Here is a 25465-nt window from a genome sequence, read left to right as displayed (position 1 = left end):
CTCTGTTATACAGCAGTAGGGAGCGCTATGGCCCACCAGATTCCAGTGACAAAAACAGCAATCTTACCATGCTGATGATAAAACCCCTTTCAAAGTGGACAAAAACAAAAACAAAATTAAAGCTGCAAGCAGCGTTGGGCGGGACCTCGCACTCCACGCAACTCGGGCGTGCTGCGGCCGCGTTGCGTGCCATCGTTATATGTGCGGACCAAAACATGAAATTTCACGTAAATCAGATCAAAATCGCCACGCAGCACTTACTTCCTGTTGCCAGTAGGTGGCCCTATCACTATGTCTTAATATTGTCATGTAGACAAGTTCAGGGCGGGACTGTTATAATACACGTGAAGTTTCATTGAGATTGGACCACGTACGCTGAAGTTATGAGGACGTGTTCAGGGCGAGACTGTTACAGAATATATGAAGTTCACTGGAGATTGGACGTTGCACACTGAAGTTATGAGTGCTGTTTTATGGCGAATCTGCTGAATTCGACAAATCGTCACTGGCACGGTCATTTCACGTAACTCAGCTCAAAATCGCCACGCAGCGCTTACTTCCCATTGCCAGTAGGTGTCGCTATCACTATGTCTGAATATTGTCATGTACACGTGTTCGGGGGGGGGACTGTTATCAAGCATTTTAAGTGTGGAGCCGATTGGACAATGTACACTCAAGTTATAGCGAATTCATATTTTGTGGCGGTCCATCAAAATTTCCCGCCACCCCACAGACACGCCCCCTCACCATAGTCAACACATATCATCAACAATGTGTTTTGCATTTTATAAGTAAATTTCAGCTGGATCTGATCATCCTGCGAGGAGTACAACATGAAAGTATAAAACGTGATACTTCCTGTTGCCAGTATGTGACGCTATCACTATGTCTGAATATTGTCATGTAGACGTGTTCAGGGTGGGACTGTTATCAAACACGTGAAGTTTCATTGAGATTGGATCATTACGCTGAAGTTATGAGGACGTGTTCAGGGTGGGACTGTACACTGAAGATATGAGTACTATCTGTTTGATGGCCAATCGGTGGAATTCGACACGTCGTCACGGGCACACGGTTAAACATACAGTCACAAATAGCACAACTTTTGATAACCAATGTGTGTAGATTGAAGTGATCAAATTTGAAGTCAATCTGATAAAATCTGTAGGAGGAGTTAGTTAAAACAGAAGCCCTTAAATGCCGGAAATAGCATCACAGTTTGCCATTCGATTCAACTTGGCCAACTTTGAGGGAACGCCACGGACACGCCCTTTAACGTACAGTCACAAATAGCACAACTTTTAATCAGCACCATTTTTTGACTGTACTGACTAATTTTGAAGCAGATCTGATAAATTCTCTAGGAGGAGTTCGTTCAAATACAACGCAAAAAAATGCTGAAAATCATTGCAAAATGCCGGAAATGGCATCACAGTTTGACATTCGATTCAACCTGGCCAACTTTGAAGGCACGCCACGGACACGCCCTTTAATGTACATGTACAAATAGCACAACTTTTAATCAGCACCACTTTTTGACAGTACTGACCAATTTTGAAGCAGATCCGATAAATTCCCTAGGAGGAGTTCGTTCAAATACAATGCGAAATATTAACTGAAAATGCGCATGGAATTCACTATGGTCAAATTTGAGGGCACGCCACGGACACACCCTTCAACGTACATGCACAAATAGCACAACTTTTAATCAGAACCATTTTTTGACTGTACTCACAAATTTTGAAGCAGATCCGATAAATTCCCTAGGAGGAGTTCATTCAAATACAACGCGAAAAGTTCGCCAAAAGGGAAACTGAAAATCAAAATGGCCGACTTCCTGTGGGGTTTGGTGTATGGGTCCAAGAGGCTTTTTTGTACGTCCCGGCATGTTACACGTGCCTACCGAATTTCGTATATATCGGTGAAACGTGGCGCCGGGGCTGCTGTTTTTTTATCCTGTAGGGGGCGCTACAAACACGACAAACACGATTTTTGGTATGTGAGCTTCAGGCACCACTCTACACGTGCCCTGTGAATTTCATATTCATAACTATTACGGTCTCCGCACAGTGATTTACCATGCCACCAGAGCGCCACCGAGTGGCGGATTGTTGACACATTTGAGCCATGGGCAAGCATCGTACCGAGTTTCATTTCAATCACACGTGCCGTTATGGAGATATAAACTTCTTCATTTTAAAGAGCGCCACCTAGAGGCGATGGCCTGAAATTGTGCACGATGCCTTTTTGCCAGGGCGGTCCCCAGGTGCTAGGTGAAAAATTTCGTGCGAATCAGACAAAGCGTGTAGGAGGAACACGAAAAAGTAGTTTAAGGATATTTTGCACTCTAACGAAAACAAATTCTAGGCAGAAGTGGACGGGGCCTATAAGGGGAGATTCAGCTCTATTCACTGAACGCTGGATATAAGTTTTTTGAATGTGTGACAAACGATGCGGGAGTTATTAGCCCAAACGCACTTTTCAAGATAGTAGCGCCACCTAGTGGCGGACCCGAAAGCGACGCATAGAATATCATATTTTTCACCAGGCCTGATCACTTTGCCAAATAAAATTGACTTTTTGTATATGTTGAGGGGGGCAAAAACGCAATCAAAAGTGCTAAAAATAGGGAAGAAGAAACGAAGCAAAAACAATAGGGACCTAGGGACCTCCAGCGGTCGCTTGCAAGGTCCCTAAGAAAACCAAAACCGTCTTTTCAACAATCACCAATAAATCCTTGAAAGTAGTTGAAATAAGTTGGATATGAAAAGAATCAGCTGCTGTATCAAGCAACCAAAACAAAGTTCAGATTACAGCCACACACAGTGTATCTTTCTTGTTGCTATATTAATGTTTTAAATTTCATATAGAACCTTGACATCTCCCAACAGTGCTTTTAAAGGTTTAAAGATTTTAAAAGTTATATTATAGAACATAAAATATTCAAAAAGTTACCTGATGAAGGTGTCGGTTGTTGGGAAGGAATACATCATGAAGTTAAGATACGATACAATAAGACTGACTTTATTGATCCCACACTGGGGAAATTCACATGTGACAGCAGATCCAGACACAACAGATAAGAAACACATGGAATAAAAATAAAATAGGGTACTATGAGCTCTTTAAGATATGTAGGGGCCTGACCATGAAGAGCTTTGTAGGTGAGGAGGAGGATTTTAAATTTGATTCTAAATTTTACAGGCAGCCAGTGCAGAGAAGCTAGTACAGGAGAGATGTGATCTCTTTTTCTAGTTCCTGTCAGTACTCGTGCTGCAGCGTTCTGAATTCATTGGAGCGTCTTAATGGACTTATTGGGGCAACCTGATAATAAAGAGTTGCAGTAATCCAGCCTTGAAGTAACAAATGCATGGATTAGTGTTTCTGCATCTGTCTGTGATAGGATGTGTCTAATTTTTGTAATATTACGTAAATGAAAGAAGGCACCATCAGGTTGGACAACATGTCTCTACAGCGCTTCCTGTCCCCTCTGTTGTCTCTGTTTGTGGACGCTGTGGCCAGCATCCTCTCCACCCACCGAGACCATGTCTTCCTCTTTAACATCCAGAACGACTCCTCGGTGGAGGGAAACGTCCTAAACGTTACGCTCTCTGTCCTGCTGCCATCTGAGGACCACAATGCACTGGGAGGTGGTTTCTTGTCCTCTGAGACACTGCAGGAGCAGATCTACCTGAACTGGACCCTGTTAGCGCTGCTGTCCAATCAGAATGTGCTGCCGTTTGACAATAACATCTGTCTGCGCAAGCCCTGTGAGAACTACATGAAGTGCGTGTCGGTTCTGAGGTTCCACAGTACAGTGACGACGTACTTTCAGACAGCATACTGTAAAGCAACGAGTCGAAGCTTCACAAGACAATCCTTCGCCACCTACAGAGGCCTGAGACAAAGATTCCACTTCCACCTGTCCTTCAGGTGTGTGTTGCAGATTAATTTTCGGTTGATTGACTAATTGACCCTTCCTCAGTCCACCCCTTTTTGCAAGCAAAAATATGCTATGTGCTATGCTTATCTATGTTTAGAAGAAAAACTAAAATAAAAGAGAGATATATATAGTCACACACAACTACATTTATAACTAATTTAGGGGCGGGACATAGGAAGGGTCAAATGATCAATGATTTAGTTGTAAATATGATTTTATGAATCCACTCTGGTCGAGTTTAATAAAATCAAAGCTGCAGTGTATTCAAAACAGGAAATTATGTGGTGTGTTGGACAGAGGTGACAGGAAGCTCTGTCCTGATTTCCTGTTTCTGTGCAGTCTGCTGTCTAACCTCTGACTGCAGACTTTCACTATGTCCTTTTATCTCTTTCTTTCCAATTCCTTCTCTTCCTGAGCTCAGCAGAACTGTTTGACTTCCTGTCATTTATGTTCACTGAGCTGATTTGAGTCAGTGTCCAGACAGAACTATGCCGTATACAAATCACCCCATCAGCCAACACCACGAAGCAACCGACGCCAAGCCCACTTGGCGCAGCCAAGACACAGCCAGCCTGACAACCCCAGTTAGCTTAGCTACAGTTAGCTAGCTGGATGCCCATTTCTTGCATCAGTCTTGGCTAGTAGAAAGCTATCGTTGGCTTTGTACCGCTACATCATTTATTGTTGGCTAAAATCAACACCGTTTTTCGGAATACAAGTTAGCATCATGGATCACGTTAGCTGGGAAAGCTAGTATTCTACTAGCTAGCGATAATGCTTGCTAGCAACCTAAGTTTAGCCAGCCAGTTGCTACCCAGCCATGCGGAATAATGTTGAGTCTGTAATGTTATCAAGCATGCTAACGTTATCCAGCTTAAAGCACAATCAGACAATATGTTCCACTAGCTTAGCAGTAATGTTAGCTTTGACTTTGGACTCTGTGTTGTGGTGGGTGTCGTTTGTAGACATTAGCAGACTCCATTTATAAGCTTAACATTAGCTAGAGTTGCACACTGATTACACTGTAGGGAAGCTGACAAAGAAGGCATCATTGTTGTAAAGAAACCTTTCAGAAAAATAAATTTAAAAATATATCTGTTATGGTACATTGTTGTATGAATTATATATGTGATGGTATATATTACATAGCCCAGAATCAGAGCCTTGATTCATTCTCCCCCAGGAGAGCAGTATTTGTTCTGTTACATGTCATATGTCATATTGTGTCAGGTTTGTGACCAGAGACAGAAATGCTCTGCTGTTGTATAACGGACGATTCAATCAGAAACACAACTTCATTGCTGTGGAGATCATCAAGGAACAGATTCAGCTCAGCTTTTCTGCAGGTAGAAATTCTTCTTCATCACCTTCATCTTCAGTTCTTGAGTTCGGTTTTATTCAGCTGCTTGTCATTAGTTCTTCAAATGAAGTCAGTTTAATTTGAAACATTGAATCAAATTTAAAACTGCTGGCTAAAGGTAAACGTAAATACAGTAAGATTGTTATCCACGTCGGCGGTAACGACACCCGTTTACGCCAATCGGAGGTCACTAAGATTAATGTGGAGTCGGTGTGTAACTATGCTAAGACAATGTCGGACTCCGTAGTTTTCTCTGGACCCCTGCCCAATGTGACCAGTGATGACATGTATAGCCGCATGTTGTCATTCCACCGCTGGCTGTCGAGGTGGTGTCCAGCAAACGATGTGGGCTTCATTGATAACTGGAAGCCTTTTTGGGGAAAACCTGGTCTGATTAGGAGAGACGGCATCCATCCCACTTTGGATGGAGCGGCTCTCTTATCTAGAAATATGGCGAAGTTTATCTCTAAAACCTGACAGTCCAGAGTTAGGACCAGGAAGCAGAGCTGCTGTCTTACACACTTCTCTGCGCTTTCTTTAGAACAGTCACCCACCCAAAACCCCATAGAGACTGTGTCTGTCCCCCGACCACCTAAATTATTTAAAGAAATAAAAACAAGAGGAGTTCAACATAAAAATCTAATAAAAATTAAAACCAACTCCTCAGTAGCACAAAATAAGAGAATGAAATGTGGGCTGTTAAATATCAGGTCTCTGTCCTCTAAAGCTGTTTTAGTGAATGAATTAATATCAGATTATGATATTGATTTACTTTGTCTTACTGAGACCTGGTTGTCCCACGAGGAGTATGTTAGCCTAAATGAATCCACCCCCCCCAGGTCATATTAATACTCACATTCCTCGAGGCACAGGCCGAGGAGGTGGAGTAGCAGCTATATATGATTCGAGCGTTTTAATGGACCCTAAACCTAAACTAAATTATAATTCATTTGAAAGCCTTGTTCTTAGTCTTTCTCACCCAAACTGGAAAACACTGCAGCCAGTTCTATTTGTTATAGTGTACCGCGCTCCTGGACCGTACTCTGATTTTATATCTGAATTTTCAGAGTTTCTATCAAGCTTAGTCCTTAAATCAGATAAAGTAATTATTGTAGGTGATTTTAATATTCATGTGGATGTTGACAATGACAGCCTTAGTAATGCATTTATATCATTAATAGACTCAATTGGCTTCTGTCAGAGTGTAAATAAACCAACTCATTGTTTTAATCACACTCTTGACCTTGTTTTATCATATGGCATTGATATTGAACATTTAATAGTCTTCCCACATAATCCTTTCCTATCTGACCATTATTTAGTAACTTTTGAATTCATACTATTAGATTATAAGCCATTAGGCAAAACTTCCTACAGCAGATGTCTATCTGACAGTGCTGTAGCTAAATTTAAGGAGGAGATTCCTTCAGTGTTTAATTCAATGCCATGTCTGAATTTAACAGAGTCCTATAACAACTTTAGTCCCTCTGAAATTGATAATCTTGTCGATAGTGCTACAGGCTCACTACGATCAACATTAGACTCTATCGCTCCTATAAAAAGGAAATTATTAAAACATAGGAGACTAGCACCTTGGTATAACCACCAAACCCGCCAGTTAAAGCAAATAGCTAGGAAATCTGAAAGGAAATGGCGCTCTTCCAAATTATCAGAATATCGCTCAAATTGGCAAGATGATCTTAAGATTTATAGAAAGGCCCTCCGTAATGCCAGAGGAGCCTATTACTCAGCACTAATAGAAGAAAATAAGAACAACCCTAGGTTCCTCTTCAGCACTGTAGCCAGGCTGACAGAGAGTCACAGCTCTATCGAGCCACATATCCCCATAAACTTAAGTAGCAATGACTTCATGAGCTTCTTCTATAATAAAATTATTACTATTAGAGAAAAAATTAATCACCAACTGCCATCAACAGTTATCAGTGGCTCTCCAAGTTCAGGGACTTCTGTCAATGTAAACTTAGATGTATATTTAGACTGTTTTTCTGCTATCGATCTTCATCAGTTAACTTCAATCATTTCTTCATCGAAGCCATCAACCTGTCTGTTAGACCCGATCCCAACTAGGCTGCTTAAAGAAGTTGTTCCCTTAATTGGCACTTCTTTACTGGATATGATTAATCTTTCTTTATTATCAGGATATGTACCACAGTCCTTTAAAGTAGCTGTAATTAAACCCCTTCTTAAAAAGTCCACTCTTGACCCAGGGGTTTTAGCCAACTATAGACCGATTTCTAACCTCCCGTTCCTCTCTAAGATTCTGGAGAAAGTAGTCGCCAAAGAGTTGTGTGACTTTCTACATAACAATAGTTTATTTGAGGATTTTCAGTCAGGATTTAGAGTTCATCATAGCACAGAGACAGCTCTGGTTAAAGTTAATAATGACCTTCTGACTGCTTCTGACAATGGACTTGTCTCTGTACTTGTATTATTAGATCTTAGTGCTGCATTTGACACCATTGACCATGATATTCTTTTACAGAGACTTGAGCATCAAATTGGCATTAAAGGAACTGCCCTAACCTGGTTTAAGTCATACTTATCAGATCGTTCTCAGTTTGTACATGTTAACGATGAATCCTCCATAAATACTAAAGTAAGTCATGGAGTTCCACAAGGTTCTGTACTTGGACCAATACTATTTACTTTATATATGCTCCCTTTAGGCAACATTATTAGGAATCACTCCATTAACTTTCACTGTTATGCAGATGATACGCAGTTATATCTATCAATCAAACCCAATGAAATTAATCAATTATCTAAATTACAAACATGTCTTAAGGACATAAAATCCTGGATGACCTGCAATTTTCTGATGTTAAACTCAGAAAAAAACGAAATTCTTGTTCTTGGCCCCAAAAACCTTAGAGACTCATTGTCTAAAGATATAGTCACTCTAGATGGCATTAACTTGGCCTCTAGCACCACTGTCAGGAATCTTGGAGTTATCTTTGATCAGGATTTGTCATTTAACTCCCACATAAAGCAGACCTCTAGGACTGCCTTCTTTCATTTACGTAATATTAGAAAAATTAGACACATACTATCACAGACAGATGCAGAAAAACTAATCCATGCATTTGTTACTTCAAGGCTGGATTACTGCAACTCTTTATTATCAGGTTGCCCCAATAAGTCCATTAAAACGCTCCAATTAATTCAGAACGCTGCAGCACGAGTACTGACAAGAACTAGAAAAAGAGATCACATCTCTCCTGTACTAGCTACTCTGCATTGGCTCCCTATAAAATGTAGAATTGAATTTAAAATCCTCCTCCTCACCTATAAAGCTCTTCATGGTCAGGCCCCTTCATATCTTAAAGAGCTCATAGTACCCTATTACCCCACTAGAACACTACGTTCTCTGAATGCTGGGCTACTTGTGGTTCCTATAGTCTCTAAAAGTAGAACAGGAGCCAGAGCCTTCAGTTACCAAGCTCCTCTCCTGTGGAACCAGCTTCCAGTTGTGGTTCGGGAGGCAGACACCCTCACCACATTCAACATTCATGCTTAAGACATTCCTCTTTGATAAAGCTTATAGTTAGGGCTGGATCAGGTGAGTCCTGAACCATCCCTTAGTTATGCTGCTATAGGCCTAGACTATCGGGGGATTTCCCATGGTGCACTGAGCTACTCTCTTCCTCTCTCTTTCTGCACTCATTCATGTCTCTTTAATGCATGTTACTAACTCCACTTCTTCCCCGGAGTTCTTGTGCTTTCTCGTCTCGCAGGTTCTCATGGATCCTGGTGGAGCCTCCTGCCATGGTCCTGCTTGACTGCCATTGCCAATACTGTTGTTGCTGTGCACCTGTCTGTCTGTCTGTCGCTCTCTCTCTCTCTCTCTCTCTCTCTCTCTCTCTCTCTCACCCCAACTGGTCGAGACAGACGACCACCCACATAGAGCCGGAGGATCTGTCCTAGGTTTCTGCCTTTTAACAGGCAGTTTTTCCTTGCCCTTGTCGCCAAGTGCTTGCTCATGGTGGTACTGTTGGGTCTCTGTAATTAATGTTAAAGAGTTCGGTCTAGACCTGCTCTATTTGAAAAGTGTCCTGAGATAACTTCTGTTATGAATTGGCGCTATACAAATAAAATTGAATTGAATTGAATTGAATTAATTTAAGTCTCTGAGAACATTAAGGACACAATGGCTAAATTACCTCAATAAAAAGTAAAGCATTTATTTTCACCTAACAGATGAAAAAAAAATTATTAACCCTTATTAAAATTATTAAAGCCAATATAATCAATATTTAAAACAAAACAACAAGTGAGCTGACAGTCTGTTGGGTGTGTCTGGTAGTGAATTATATAACAAGCTCCATACTTACTCCACAACAAGCTCCGTACTTACTCTACAAAAAGCTCAGTACTTACGCTACAACAAGGTCAGTACTTACACTAGAACAAGCTCCATATTTACTCTACAACAAGCTCAGTACTTACACTACAATTCAATTCAATTCAATTCAATTCAATTTTATTTGTATAGCGCCAATTCATAACAGAAGTTATCTCAGGACACTTTTCAAATAGAGCAGGTCTAGACCGAACTCTTTATAACATTATTTACAGAGATCCAACAGTACCACCATGAGCATGCACTTGGCGACAAGGGCAAGGAAAAACTGCCTGTTAAGAGGCAGAAACGTAGGACAGATCCTTCGGATTTAGGTGGGTGGTCGTCTGTCTCGACCTGTTGGGGTGAGAGAGAGACAGAGAGAAAGAGAGACAGAGAGAGAGAGAGAGAGAGAGAGACAGACAGACAGGTGTACAGCAACAACAGTATTGGCAATGGCAATCTAGCAGGACCATGGCAGGAGGCTCCACCAGGATCAATAAGAACCTGCGAGACGAGAAAGCACAAGAACTCCGGGGAAGAAGTGAAGTTAGTAACATGCATTAATGGGACATGAATGAGTGCAGAAAGAGAGAGGAAGAGAGGAGCTCAGTGCACCATGGGAAATCCCCCGATAGTCTAGGCCTATAGCAGCATAACTAAGGGATGGTTCAGGACTCACCTGATCCAGCCCTAACTATAAGCTTTATCAAAGAGGAATGTCTTAAGCCTACTCTTGAATGTGGAGAGGGTGTCTGCCTCCAGAACCACAACTGGAAGCTGGTTCCACAGGAGAGGAGCTTGGTAACTGAAGGCTCTGGCTCCTGTTCTACTTTTAGAGACTATAGGAACCACAAGTAGCCCAGCATTCAGAGAACGTAGTGTTCTAGAGGGGTAATAGGGTACTATGAGCTCTTTAAGATATGAAGGGGCCTGACCATGAAGAGCTTTATAGGTGAGGAGGAGAGTTTTAAATTCTATTCTACATTTTACAGGAAGCCAGTGCAGAGAAGCGTTCTGAATTAATTGGAGCGTTTTAATGGACTTATTGGGGCAACCTGATAATAAAGAGTTGCAGTAATCCAGCCTTGAAGTAACAAATGCATGGATTAGTTTTTCTGCATCTGTCTGTGATACGATGTGTCTAATTTTTGTAATATTACGTAAATGAAAGTAGGCAGTCCTGGAGGTCTGCTTCATGTGGGAGTTAAATGACAAATCCTGATCAAAGATAACTCCAAGATTCCTGACAGTGGTGCTAGAGGCCAAGGTAATACCATCTAGAGTAACTATATCTTTAGACAGTGAGTCTCTAAGGTTTTTGGGGCGAAGAACAAGAATTGCGGTTTAACATCAGAAAATTGCAGCTCATCCAGGATTTTATACAACAAGGTCACTACTTACGCTACAACAAGGTCAGTACTTACTCTACAACAAGCTCCGTACTTACTCTACAACAATCTCCGTACTTACTCTACAAAAAGCTCAGTACTTACTCTACAACAAGCTCAGTACTTACTCTACAACAAGCTCCATACTTACTCTACAACAAGGTCAGTACTTACACTACAACAAGCTCAGTACTTACTCTACAACAAGCTCCGTACTTACTCTACAACAAGCTCCGTACTTACTCTACAAAAAGCTCAGTACTTACTCTACAACAAGCTCAGTACTTACTCTACAACAAGCTCAGTACTTACTCTACAAAAAGCTCAGTACTTACTCTACAAAAAGCTCAGTACTTACTCTACAACAAGCTCAGTACTTACTCTACAACAAGCTCCATACTTACTCTACAACAAGGTCAGTACTTACACTACAACAAGCTATGTACTTACTCTACAACAAGCTCTGTACTCATGCTACAACAAGGTCAGTACTTAATTCATAACAGAAGTTATCTCAGGACACTTTTCAAATAGAGCAGGTCTACCATGAATAAGCACTTGGCGACAAGGGCAAGGAAAAACTGCCTGTTAAAAGGCAGAAACCATATCAGCCCTTGGAGTCTGGATAAAGCTTGCTGACAGTATTTTGCAACGTTATCTATCTAGCAATTTGTTAGCAATCAAGCTAACGTTATCCTGCTAAAAGCACAACCAGACAATATGTTCCACAAGCTTAGCAGTAATGTTAGCGTTGACTTTGGACTCTGTGTTGGACTCTGTGTTGTGGTGGGTGTCGGTCGTTTGCAGACGTTAGCTGTCTCCATTTATAGAGAGAAGGCACTTGGGACCCTACATAGAAACACATAGAAATCAGTCCACACGCAGCAGACGAACAACGCTACGCTACAACCAGTTCACTCACTGCTCTCACACACAGATTATTATAGAGGCAGAACCGGATTCACAATCTCAAATATGGAACCTTTAAACCAAAATAGAAGACAACTGGTTTACATGAATGTATTGAATGATCTTTACTGTAATACGAATCTTATAATGAAGAAACTGTCACCTGCCGTCTCCTAACAGGAAGTTGTCTATGTACAGTTTCAGTATTTGTCTCTGAAATCTTCAGATCAACAAGAAGGATTCTGATAAAATCATATTGAACTATTGACTCCTCACTCTCTCTCGCTCTCTCAGCCCAGTGTCAGGGGTGTTGGGGTTCTTCTTGGGCCGCCTGCTGAGAAGGTGGCAGTGGTTGCCATTGACGATTGTGATGTGGGGGTGGCGATTCGTTTTGGCAGCCGGATCAGAAACTATTCATGTGCAGCTCAGAGAGCTCAGACAGGACTGAAGAAGTGAATGTGTGTGTGTGTGTGTGTGTGTGTGTATTGTTGTGTAAATGTCAGTGACCTCATTCAGACGCTGCTTCGTTGTGTTTTACATCGGCAGAGTTTCTAGGTCAACGGTCAAGGTACTTTATTTGTTCCTGTAGGTTGATTTAGTTTGCAGTAAAATAAATTCCTCTTGACAAAAATATCAGAACAACAAATAACTCAGACAATACATATACAGATGTATATTAATATATATTTATATAAATAGTTCGATCTATGTGTGAGTGTCATGAACCGGCTCTAGGATGATGACAAAGGAAGGAGAACACACAGATAGTTTAAATGTTTTAAACAAAAAGAAGTTTAATTAAACAATATTCACGGTCACAAATCATAATATCTATAGATACGTCAGTGAGGTCAGTAGTGTAGTGTGTGTGTGGACATGGGTGAAGTGTGTGTGGAAAAAGGTAATGTATGTCTCCAAATACCAAATACCTGCTGACTGGAAGGAGAGAGAGAGAGAATGATCACAAATCATCCATTTATAAAGACCAGCAATCAGGACACACCAGGTATAGCCCATCTAATGGCCACACCCTCTGCCACTCTATCTCCTGTGAAGAAGGGAAAAAGACCCAGACCAACCAGAGGGGGGAGGGGTCATCACAGTAAGTTTATCAGGATGTATCATTGTCCTTGTGTCTTGCAGGTCGTTGGATCTGACTGGACCGCTGCTACTCGGTGGCGTTCCCGATCTGCCAGAGGATTTTCCTGTTGGGAGTCGAGACTTTGAGGGCTGCATTAAAGATCTGAACATTGAAGGACAGCAGGTGGACATGGGCTGATTCATTGCCAACTACGGCACAAATGCAGGTATGACTGCATGTCTTGAATCTATCTGGCACAATATCCTTGTTAAGTGGCCATGAGTCGCTAACTATCTTAAAATATAAGAGGTCAGCAAACAAAATAAAGTCTGGCATATGGATACATTTCTGAGGTGTTACTGACAGTAAAATAACGTACTTTACCTGAGGGAGGAGAAGACATTAAATCTCTATAGGGAGCAGTCACAATGCTTGCAGGAGCAGGCGGTAACGGTCAGAAATCCACCAGGAGCAGTACCATGTAGGGCTCTGGGTGGACAAGATGGCAGTTTCTTCTCTTTTACTGACTCAGGTTGTTTGGTGAAGCAGGATTTCTGTAGCAAGACGTTGTATCTGAATGGAGGAGTTTGTGTGAACAAGTGGAGTTCTTACAGCTGTCAGTGTCTGCTCGGCTTCGGAGGAAAGAACTGTGAACAAGGTGAGTTCAGGTGTGATTGTGTTCAAACTCACTGAGTTGCTGTCTGACTGAAAAAACTCACTCACTGTTTCCACAGTCATGCCATCCCCTCTGAAGTTTAACGGCGAGGCGTCGGTGTGGTGGGTGGAGCCCGACGTGACCATCAGTGTACCATGGTACCTGGGTCTGATGTTTAGGACGAGACACAGAGCTGGATCTCTGCTGAAGGCCGATGCTGGAGAATCAGCCGAGATTCATCTGCTGGTGAGGAGACAATTAACTAGTTAACTTTGGAAGGTTCCATTTGTCCGATTGTGAATCATATTATTTTCATGTATGAATGACTTTTTATCAGCAATGAGTGAATGGATAGCGACTTCATCTGCTGCCTGTGGATTTATTTGTGCTTCTATGTAGGGATGAGGGTCAGATTTTCATTAGGGTTAGGGTTAGTTACTTTGTCGGCTGGCAATACCGGGTGGCCGGTGCCAGATAACATTATTCAGTATTGTTGCAGCTGGCTAATGTTAGCTTGTCTACTCACTAAAGTTATGCATCATCTGAGTTAGCTTCCCCAGCTTATGTAATCCATGATACTAACTTGTGTATTCTGACAAACGTGTTGATTTAACAACTGACTGATTTAACAACATTGGCTGCAGTTCACTTAATGGCCACTGGTGGCACTGTTAACAACAGTTTAATGGACATTATGTAATAAACCTTTGACACTGTGTGCTCAGGGGAATAGCTTCTTCTCTTGAGGCTTAATAACCAGTCTACCTGTCCTTGTCCAGGTCAGCAGCAGTCACCTGAGTTTCCAGGTGTTTGCAGGTGTGAAGCGAGTTGCTCTGCTGGACTTTCATCAGACTTGAGTCGATGACGGAGAGTGGCATCATGTCCTGATGGAGCTGAAGAGCAGCAAAGATGGAAAGGACATTAAATACATGGCTGAGGTGTCTTTGGACTACAGCTTGTTTCAGGTACAAAGTCTGAAAACTCTGTTACAGAAGTCACTTATTTACAATCTGCTATAAATTCTCTACAGGAAAAACAAGACACGCTGAGACACCAGGTGCACCTAACTGCTCCGTTTCAATAAAAACAACCTGCAGGAGATAATTTATTATGAATGAAAGAGCTGGAAAGAAAAAGTCTCCTGTTGGAGAAGAGTAAATGGCAACTTAATAACCAAAAGTTCTTATTAATGGTTTTTAACTAATCTAAAAAGCATTATTAAATTATTTATTAACTATTAATAAAGCAATTAGTTACAACCATCAAAATGTATAAAGGTGGATGACATGACAGCTCTCCAACAGTGAACCCAGTCCCTCTCTATCTCCCCCTTATGGCTAATCCATTCACTACTGTACAGACTCTGGCTCCTCATTATAAACCCTTTCTATATGGTTTGTTGTTACACTAAAATACTCAAATGAGTAGTGGCTCCAGACAGGTTCCCTGTGGATAAAAAATCAGTGTAAGACCACACAGATTGTTCTGTTTGCTGTTGAATTAAAGATAAATTAAAGGATTCCCGATGACGTCATCACAGTTTACAGAAACAGACAAACAGACTTAAAAGTCTGTTTGTTGGAGGACTGATGAAGAAGAACGGCTTGGTGGTGAACGGATGGAGAGGCTGTATCCAGGTGAGACCCTTACCTGTTTCCAGAGGAGGCAAAATTACACACATCCTTTACTCAGATAAAAGTGTAAAAGTACAGGTTCTAATGTGTAGTATTTGTACTTCGTTACTTCCTTCTCTGCTTGTTTCATCGCAGTAAATACTGAAGTACAGGAAGTTGAACTTCATGAACCCAATGAGCTTTTTGGAATTCTCGACTCGTTTCACATTTAAAAAGAATAAACTTAGAATTAGATCTGATCACTGGTCAATACATCCTCAGGGTGTGAGGATGGGCGAGACGTCCATGAAGCTGGCAAATAATAACCTGTGGGGGGTTCGGATGGTTGGTGTGGGGAACGAATGTGACGTCATCGACTCCTGCAGCAATAGTGTCTGACCGCCGCACAGTCACTGCAAAGACCACTGGGAACATCACACCTGCACCTGCCAACCAGGTGATTATTACCAGCCTGCTTATAGGTGAACATATTGATTGATTGATGAAGTACTTGATCTGTGTCAAGTAAGTCCTTTTTTTCCCCCAGGATTCTTTGGGAGGAACTGTGTGGATGTTTGTCTCTTAAACCCCTGTCAGCACAACTCCACCTGTGTCCACCAGCCGAACTCCCGCCGCGTTTACTGCTGTCACTGTGGAGACGGTTACTATGGAGACTACTGTCAGCACAGGTAGGTCAGATGGTTACTATGGAGACAGTACAGGTAGGCAGATCATACAGACATATGACCATATGAGATCATCAGGTGTGTGACCTGGATATATGATCAATGTCAGTATTGATCAGTTGTTTTAATTGTTTTCTGTGGATTTCAGATCCAGCCCCGTGTCCTCGGGGCTGGTGGGGGGGTCCAGTCTGTGGTCCTTGTAACTGTGATACTTCTAAAGGATTCAACAGAGACTGTAACAAAATTACAGGAGAGTGCAGCTGTAAGGTACTTAAACACAGAAATATACATATATACATATACATATACATATATATACTGTGACGAGCAACAAGGCTGGCTCCGCCCCCACCTCTTCAACTGCACCTCAGTGAGCTTCAGACACCTGCATATATATGTTAGGTATAGGTATGTACTTATACACTACAGGGAGGAGGGCGGAGACTCCTGCCTCCCCTGCAACTGTTTCCAGCTGGACTCTGAGTCTCGGGTCTGTGACTCTCATACCGGTCAGTGTCTCTGTAGGACAGGTGTGACTGGACGTCAGTGCAACACCTGTGACAACCCGTATGCTGAGCTCACATCCAGAGGCTGTGAGGGTATGTTGATCAATCTGCATTATCTTTTTCTCTTCCTGCCTCCTTTCCGACCTGCTCACCAGGCCCCTCCCCATATGTTGCAGTGGTGTATGATGTCTGTCCGAGGGTGTTTGAATCTGGACTCTGGTGGCCAAGGACTCAGTTTAATCAACCTGCAGCTGTGAGATGTCCCTGAGGCTCCACAGGTAACATAAAGTGTTCTGCTGTGTTGTCCTGTTCCTAAAGTGTTCAAACAGACCAATCAGAAGCTCCGTCATCTCTCTGACTCAGCCCTATCCTCAGGTACGGCTATACGTCACTGTGACGAGCAACAAGGCTGGCTCCGCCCCCTCCTCTTGAACTGCACCTCAGTGAGCTTCAGACACCTGCACTCCCAGGTACTACACTGCACTGCACTGCATTATACTGTATAATATTGTACTACACTGCACTGTTCTGTATTATACTGTATAATACTGCACTGTACTACACTGTACTGCACTGCACTGCACTGTATTATACTGTATAATACTGTACTACACTGCACTGTTCTGTATTATACTGTATAATACTGCACTGTACTACACTGTACTGCACTGTATTATACTGTACTGTACTACACTGCACTGTACTGTATTATACTGTATAATACTGCACTGTAGTACACTGCACTGTACTGTATTATACTGTACTGTACTACACTGCACTGTACTGTATTATACTGTATAATACTACACTGTACTACACTGCACTGCACTGTATTAAACTGCACTGTATTGTATCATACTGTATAATACTACACTGTACTACACTGCACTGTACTGTATTATACTGTATAATACTGCACTGTACTGTATTATACTGCACTGTACTACACTGCACTGCACTGTATTATACTGTATAATCCTGTACTACACTGTACTGCACTGCACTGTTTGGTAACACTTTATAATGAGTACACACTATTAAGCATTAGTTAAGCATGAATAAATAATGAAATCATCATTTATAACGCATGAATACACATTAGTATGTAGTTTATAAACACAGTTAAAAATGTTTTATTCATCATTGATAAGCACATTAGTTATGGATTAGTAAATACTGAATTCATCATTTATAAAGCTTTCTGCTGTAAATTGTCATTACTATGTGGTTTATAATCACAGTTATAAATGTTTTACTCTTCATTGTACTGTACATTTCTGCATGCACTTGCACATCCACTATTCAGACATGTATTAATGATTACTGACTGTGTTAGCAGACATACTGGCATTGCCAGCCTTTATATCTCATTTGTAAATGCTTAATAAGACATAGATAGTGCTCACTTTAGATGAGCTTGTGCAAAATACTTAATTAACGAGTAGTAAGTGCTTTGTAACTGCCTCAATTCATGAATTCCTACATTAATAACTGTTTATAGGCCATCATTAGAATATGAATTTGTTGTGAGTTTTTATAGAACATCTGCTAACACAGTCACTAATGTGCAAGTGCATGCAGAAATGTGTATAACTGTGATTATAAACCGCATAGTAATGGCTATTTACAGCAGAAACATGCTTTATAAATGATGAATTCAGGATTTACTACTCCACAACTAATGTGCTTATCAATGATGAATAAAACATTTTTAACTGTGTTTATATGTTGTACCCTTAAAAAGGGGAATTTGAGTCACTTCACTGCGAGTACAATTGTATGCGTACATCAGTTTGTTTAGTGAGTCTTTCCAGTTAGTCTTTTGTCTCTCTGTGAGGGTCTTCAACATCTGGAGTAGTGTTCGGTTAAACCGCTCTACCTGTCCGTTCCCTTGAGGGTGGTAGGGAGTAGTTCTCGACCCAGCAACTCCACAGTACTTTTTTAGTTGTGTGAACAGTTGATTTTCAAATTCACCACCCTGATCGTGGTGTATCCTTGTTGGGAAGCCAAATTTCAATGCATAGTCATTAAATATTTTGTCTGCCGCTGTTTTGCCTGATTTGGAAGTTGTGGCGTAAGCTTGTGCAAAACGTGTAAAATGGTCAATTATTACAAGAATATATTCATAACCACCTTTACATTTATCAAGGTGCAAGAAATCCACTGAGACAAGCTCAAACGGTTGAGTGGTGACAATGCTCGTCAGCGGTGCTCTTGTCTCATGACTTGGCTTCTTCTGTTTTAGGCACACACATCTTCTTGCGACATATTCCTCTATCTCTCGCTGCATGTAGGGCCAGTAAAATCGGTCTCGTATCAGTGATGTTGTCCTGTCAACACCTTGATGGCCCATCTCATCGTGAAGTTCCTTTAACACTGTACTTTTATATTTTTCAGGAAGCACCAATTGTTTTCTGTTTGCAGTTTTCCTGTACAACACTCCACTTTCATTAATTTCCAGTTTGTCCCACTGTCTGAGAAGACATGTGATCTGTGGACTGAGTTGTTTTAGTTCTTGACCTGATGGCTTTTTGTCAGCCAGTCTGAACTGAACCACCGATCCAACAGTGGGATCATTCCTCTGGTCGTGTTTAATTTGTCCTGTTGTGAGTGGAATGAGGGATGTGCCTGTAGCAACTGCCGCACATTCAACTGAAACGCCCATGGACCAAGACACGTTGGATTCATCCTGATTTTCCACTGCCTGTGTAGCTGCACCAATCACATCATATGCCATTTCCTCTGAACACTCTTTCATGAATGTCTCTATATCCAAAGGCATTCTGGACAGACTGTCTGCGTCAATATTTTCTTTACCAGGGGCGGTATTTGATCGTGAAATGGAAATCTGCTAGTTCTGCTACCCATCGGCACCCTGTTGCATTCAGTTTAGCAGTGGACAGCACATAGGTAAGTGGATTATTGTCACTGTAGACGGTGAAGAATGGTGCATAGTATAGATAATCACGAAATTTCTCTGTGATTGCCCACTTAAGAGCTAAGAACTCTAACTTGCCTGAATGTAGATGGTAATTTTTCTCTGCTGCAGTTAAAGTACGGGAGCCATAAGCAATTACACGAAGCTTCCCATTCTGCCTTTGGTACAAAACTGCACCTAGTCCTTGGTTGGAAGCGTCAGTATGGAGGATAAAGGGCTGTGAAAACTCTGGGAAGCCTAGAACAGGAGGCTGAATGAGACAGTCTATCAACTGCTCCAGTATTGACTGGTGTGCATCAGTCCACTCAATGGGTGTGTTGGATGGCATTCCTTTGCTGTTCCGTTTTGTTTGCCACTTCCTCTTTTTGTTTTGCAAGGTCTCAGTCTCTGAAGGTTTTTAGAGGTCATACAAGGGGCAGGCAATACGTGAAAAATCCTTGATGTACTGCCGGTAATAACTCAACAGTCCTAATATTGCTCTTAGTTCACCAACAGTACCTGGCTGCTTGTCTTTCAGAGCCCTTACTGCAGCAGTATCAGCAGAGTCCATCCTGTTTCCCTCAGCAGACACAATCCTCCCAAGGTACCGTACTTCCGCCTTAAACAGGTCACATTTCTTGGGTTTCAGTTTTATCCCATGTCCCCTCAGTCGTCGCAGCACCCTTCTGACATCACTGACATGATCCTCAAAGGTTTTGCTAAACACAAGAACGTCATCGAGATAAGGCACACATATTTCATCCCTTAAGCCCTCTAAGCACTGTTCCATGCAGCGCTGGAATGCTGCAGGTGCATTCATGAGCCCAAATGGGATTCGGACCCACTCATACAGGCCCCAGGGGGTCACAAAAGCTGTTAAGTGTCTACTGTCCTTTGACATGAACCCCTGGTGATATGCCTTACCCTGGTCCAGCAGTGAAAAGAGGGTGTTTCCCCCCAGAGTGTCCATAATGTCCTGTACTCTGGGGATGGGGTGGCGGTCTGGGTGAGTTTTCCTATTGAGCTCCCTGTAGTCAATACATAAGCGCAGCGTACCGTCTTTTTTTCTTACACAGACAACTGGGGAGGAGTAGGAAGAGGTAGATTTTTCAACCCACCCTTGCGCTATCAAGTCCCGTAAGTAGTCTTTCATCTCTTTGTACAAAGGCTTTGGAACAGAGAGATATGCTTTTGACACTGGCTCAACATCTTTTAGTGAAATGTCCATTTGTAGGTTTTCCACACAGCCTATGTCATTATCAGACTTAGAAAATGACTCTGACATCTGACGGACTATTTGTCTCTGATGTTCTTCCAGGTGAGTCAAATCCACAGGAGGATCCCAAGGTTCATGTGCAGGGATGCTTTCACTGGAACTCTGGGCCTGGACATGATGAATGGATGCAGTTGTTAGATGATCTGTTTTAAATATGTTGGCAGGATACACTGACCTCACTGACTGTACAGTTCCAATAACAGTCCTTCCGGGCAGCGTAATGTCATGACCTGTAGGGTTTTGCACACTAACAATGATTTTTGGGGTCATGCCTGCCTTCACTGACACAAGGGTATCACAAAAGTCCAGTCCTTCAGGCCACTGTGGATTCTCATAAGGTTCGAAAATAAGAGTCTTATCCTCTTTGAAAGGTGCAGCCTGTACTCGACACTCAATTTGGATGGAGCTCTGTTTAGGCACACTGATTCTCTCATTTACTGTCCTTACATTATGATCACATTCTTGCCCTACACTCACTGCATTAATAAAGGTTTTTGCTTTGTTCTTCCTGAGATGAGGAAAAGCCATTTTTACAGCCTTCACGAGTTTCTCTTTGTCTCCTTGCTTTGTCTGATCTTGCATGCTATCTAGGACAAGGCGTTCAATAACATTAAAGCCAATAATGGGACACTGTTGTTGGTTGCCTCTTAGCACTAGCATGGGTATTAGCAACTCATGATCACTAGCGGTGAGCTTAAAGGACACTTCAAGCCAGCCGATGTATGGCATTTCTGTCCCATTGGCTGCTTCAATTTGTAACGGATCAAGTGGGTCGACTAGCTCTGCTACATCTCTGAGTGGCACATCAGGTAAATGGCTTCTTTTCCATTGTTCGTCTATAGCACAAACCTGTGAACCTGTGTCCCAAAGTGCCTGAATCTTTTGTTTGTGCAGGAAACACCTGATTACACACTTCTTCCCTACTAGCTCTCTTACAGTAGGTGTTTTCTCTGGAGCACTACTTTCTTTGCATTTAACTTTCTCACATGACTGAGTTGCCTTTTTCTTAATACTTGAACATGCAGAAGGCTTACAGTGTCTTTTGTGTGCTGGCCAATGGGTTCTCTGGCACTCTTTTGAGCAGTACAGTGTGGTTTTACAAACTGAACAACATTTTAGTTCCTCACTTCCTTTTTCTTCTTCACAACTTGTGCAAACTTGGGACTTATCTATGTTACTGGTTACTCCATGTCCCGTGGGAGCAACCCCTCTTAGTTTAAAGGACTCTTCCTAGCTGGCTCTACTGATCTCTGTGCTTTACAACCTGCTCTGAAGTGTTCACTGCTTCCACACTTAAAGCAATGCTGACAGTACTCTTCACCTGCTTGCATACAAGAGAAACACCTTGGGCGAGAGCGTGGTGCTGGGTAGAACCGCTGAGGTGCAAACCTTTGCTGAAACTGAGTTGTCTCCCTCATTCGCCCAGGACCAAATACTGGTCGGTACTCCTGCACTGCTGTTGGTGACTGCTGTTGGTAAAAGGGCATGGGATCTGATTCATTGTTACAATGTGGGGGCTGTGGGGGGAAGAACACTGGATATGGGGCAGGCATATTTGCTGGTTCTCTGTTTGGTTGGGGATATTGTGGGGGTGCAGGTGTGGATCTTTGGATGGTTTCCCTGATCTGGGAGACCTCAGCTCTCAAGTCCTTCAACAGCACCATGTCAGAGCGCATTTCTTTTATCTCAGAAAGCAGATCTGGAGGAAGTGTAGCTGTGCGTTGTGGGATGGTGCTTTTCTTTTCCACTGGAGGTTCGCTTGACTGAACTGTATTCACAGTAGTTACACGTGATGGAGCAGCATGTTTCTTTTTGTCCTGCCTCTCTTTTTCGTTGCTGCATGCAATGTTCAGTTTCTCCAGCAGCAGCTCATCTGAAGTGCTCGTTTGGAGGAGGTAAGGCTGCAGGTCACTCTTAATATTGTCACTCTGAAGGCCAGTTAGAACAGTGTGCATGAATAGACTCTGGACTAGTGCTGGGTCATATTTTAGACTTGAGTCAGCTTCCTGAGAAGCAAACAGGATCTTCTGTCTCAGGTCCATTGCTCTTATCAGGAAATTCTGAGGGGTCTCCTTACTGTTTTGAACCTCAGAGGTGAGTTGTTTATATAACTCTGTGGCAGCTTTCTCCTGGTAATGAGATCTGAGAATTCTGCGAAGGGCAGGCAGGGTAAGTTTGTCTTTCCCTTCAAGGTAACTTCGCAATTGCAGACCTGGTGTGATGGCGTGGATTACAGCATCAATGATCTCTGACTCTGGATAGTCTTTGCTGAGCCCACTTTCAATTTGTCGGGCTAAACTAGAAAAGGTTAGCCTATCCTTTTGCCCTGGCTCACCTATCTGGCCAGATATCTTAAAATCTTTGCGCCACATGGAACCATTAGACGGTGCTGGGGCCATATTCTTTGCTGTTTTGCTGGGACTGACAGGGGTGTTCGTACTTGATTTCATTAAGCCATGCATTGCATCCTCTTTTTCTTTCAGTGACAGCCTCAGCGCCTCTACCTCTTTCTGAAGGTTTTCCTGTTCATCAGTTTGACTTAGGATTTCACATTCACTTAGGTTTGTTGTCATATGGACTTTGTATATTATGTCCTGAACATTAAGGAGGTCTGACATACCCTCATCCTCCAGGTCGGCCAGTTCTTCCCGCTCAAGATACTCTATTACATGAGAAATTAACTGACTGCGAGTTTTACCAGCCACGTGTTCTATTCCTGGTCCCAAAATCTGAAGTGTGTCGCATACTTTAATCAGCTGTTTGACAGTCAGTTGGTACAATGTTCCTTTAATCTCCAGTTGCAGCTTCTCCAATTCAGACTCCATTTTATCAGAAGAGTTGGCACAAGCAGTAAAGTAAAGGTCTATCTGACTTAATTGGTTTTTTGCTGCTCCCTAGTGGTCACTTTTGCTCACTTCAGGATACAAGTTGCCAGTACATGTCTGAAGACCACCTTGACCGCCTTGTCCGACTCTTCTCTCTGATGCCTGGGTTGTTTTAAGGGATGATGGACGCGAGGATTCCACTTAGATCTCAGGGATGGTCCTCAAGCCAAACATCCCAGCGGTGCCTCCAAATGTTGTACCCTTAAAAAGGGGAATAGTAACGGGAGAAGGATGAGGAAAACACACACGCAGCTCTTTCCTTCACTCGTCTGTATTGAATCTTATTTTAAACAATGCATACGAACAACAGACAAATGTATACATATGCACACTCAGTTTTAGGACCACAAATATCATATGTGTCTTTTTAACATGTTCTAAATTATCTAAATTATTGTTTTAATCAAATACACACGACATGTAAATTATGTTTTTAACAAGTTAAATTATCATGGAACTTTTGAATAATGAAATGTATTTTTTAACATGTTGACTCATCAATTCTCGTCATTATGACATGAACTAGACACAAATATATAAATATATAAATGAAACAGTAACACACTTAAACACCAATGTCAACATTCAGACTCTACGGCGTGGCCACGAGGTATCCGACTGCTAGCTTACACGTCTGAATTAGCAAGAAACTAAACAACAAATAAGTCTAACAAAACGTCTTTTCCATGCATTTACAGTAACAGAGTAACATAAAGAAAAATGCTATCGACATGTGTTCATAAGTATACAGTGCTTTGCAAATGGTAATTACCTTAAAAAGGGGAATAGTAACGGGAGAAGGATGAGGAAAACACACACGCAGCTCTTTCCTTCACTCGTCTGTATTGAATGAGGAAGAGGAGCGCGATCCCCCTACTGGAGCCCCGAGGCATTACCAACAGATCGACGAACCATTAAACCACACAGATAAAGATTTGTATTACCTATCTGCATTCCTCTTCTTGGTGTTACTCACTCGTTGCATATTCTTCATATACATTCACAACTACCATAAATGAAATTACATCTTTTAAAATAGATACTATAATAACTGTGATAATATCAAACTGAAATGAGCTTTTCAGATGAATTGTGTTTTAACTCAAAATAAATTGTATGTATGAATAAATTGTTATATACAACTTGTCACATATAAACTACATACTAATGTGTATTCATGCATTATAAATGATGATTTCATTATTTATTCATGCTTAACTAATGCTTAATAGTGTGTACTCATTATAAAGTGTTACCCACTGTTTTATACTCTATAATACTGCACTAAATTGTACTGTCACATCTGTGGCTCACAGTAGACAGGTTGAGAACAGAGAGTGAGGATAAATCCACTTTTTAATCTCAGAAGTTTAAAAGATAAACAGTGTAATCGTCTCCAGATCAGAGCAGAATCCAGCACGCTTCGGCTGTTTATTCCTCCAGAAGCTTCGGCTCTCTCCTGCAGAGCTCCCCGGGCTCCAGCAGCTGTCTGTGGGCAGTAGCAGCTCTGTCTCTCCCTCTTCCACCCCGACTGCAAACACCTCGACATACGACACAATGACATCCTCACAATTACTAAGTTGCTAATGGGGCAGATTTCACATGAATTTGTGTTTATTGCCTTCAGATTGGATGTGATTTAGTTTAGTTTAGTTTTCTGTCCAATAGAAAGCTTCAGTTCTGACCTTTGATCTCAGGATTGCTGCAATGCTGCAGGACCAGTCAAAAGGCGGTTGTTCACGGGAGCGACCTGCAGTTGGCGTTCAGTCTGCTGAGTCAGCTGCTGCAGTACGAGAGCCAACAACACGGCTTCAACATGGCTGCCACGCAGGACCGCCACTTCCACCAGGTTACAATCAATCAATCAATCAATCAAGCAATCC

The 25465-nt window shown here is 42.0% G+C and overlaps 1 protein-coding gene and 1 pseudogene across 2 annotated transcripts; one reads left to right on the top strand and one right to left on the bottom strand.

Annotated features, from left to right (window-relative positions):
* Window positions 1-25465, top strand: part of LOC127353840 (cadherin EGF LAG seven-pass G-type receptor 1-like) — a 147680-nt pseudogene that overhangs the window by 3273 nt on the left and 118942 nt on the right.
* LOC127352645 (uncharacterized) lies at window positions 19852-25416 on the bottom strand. Of its 2 annotated transcripts, none has more exons than XM_051381203.1 (2): window positions 25268-25416; window positions 19852-25123 (listed from the first exon to the last, which is right to left on the bottom strand). In XM_051381203.1, the coding sequence occupies exon 2, from the start codon at window positions 23520-23522 to the stop codon at window positions 21909-21911; it is 1614 nt and encodes a 537-aa protein (XP_051237163.1). In that variant the 5' UTR covers window positions 23523-25123; window positions 25268-25416; the 3' UTR covers window positions 19852-21908. The 2 variants fall into 2 exon arrangements, with proteins under 2 accessions (XP_051237163.1, XP_051237164.1); XM_051381204.1 differs by having other exon boundaries at window positions 19852-25113.

The sequence above is a fragment of the Dicentrarchus labrax genome, unplaced genomic scaffold (assembly GCF_905237075.1).
Source record: "Dicentrarchus labrax unplaced genomic scaffold, dlabrax2021, whole genome shotgun sequence".
Taxonomy (NCBI): domain Eukaryota; kingdom Metazoa; phylum Chordata; class Actinopteri; family Moronidae; genus Dicentrarchus; species Dicentrarchus labrax.
Note: the sequence above shows the minus strand (reverse complement) of the source record. Positions and strands in the feature narration are given on the sequence as shown.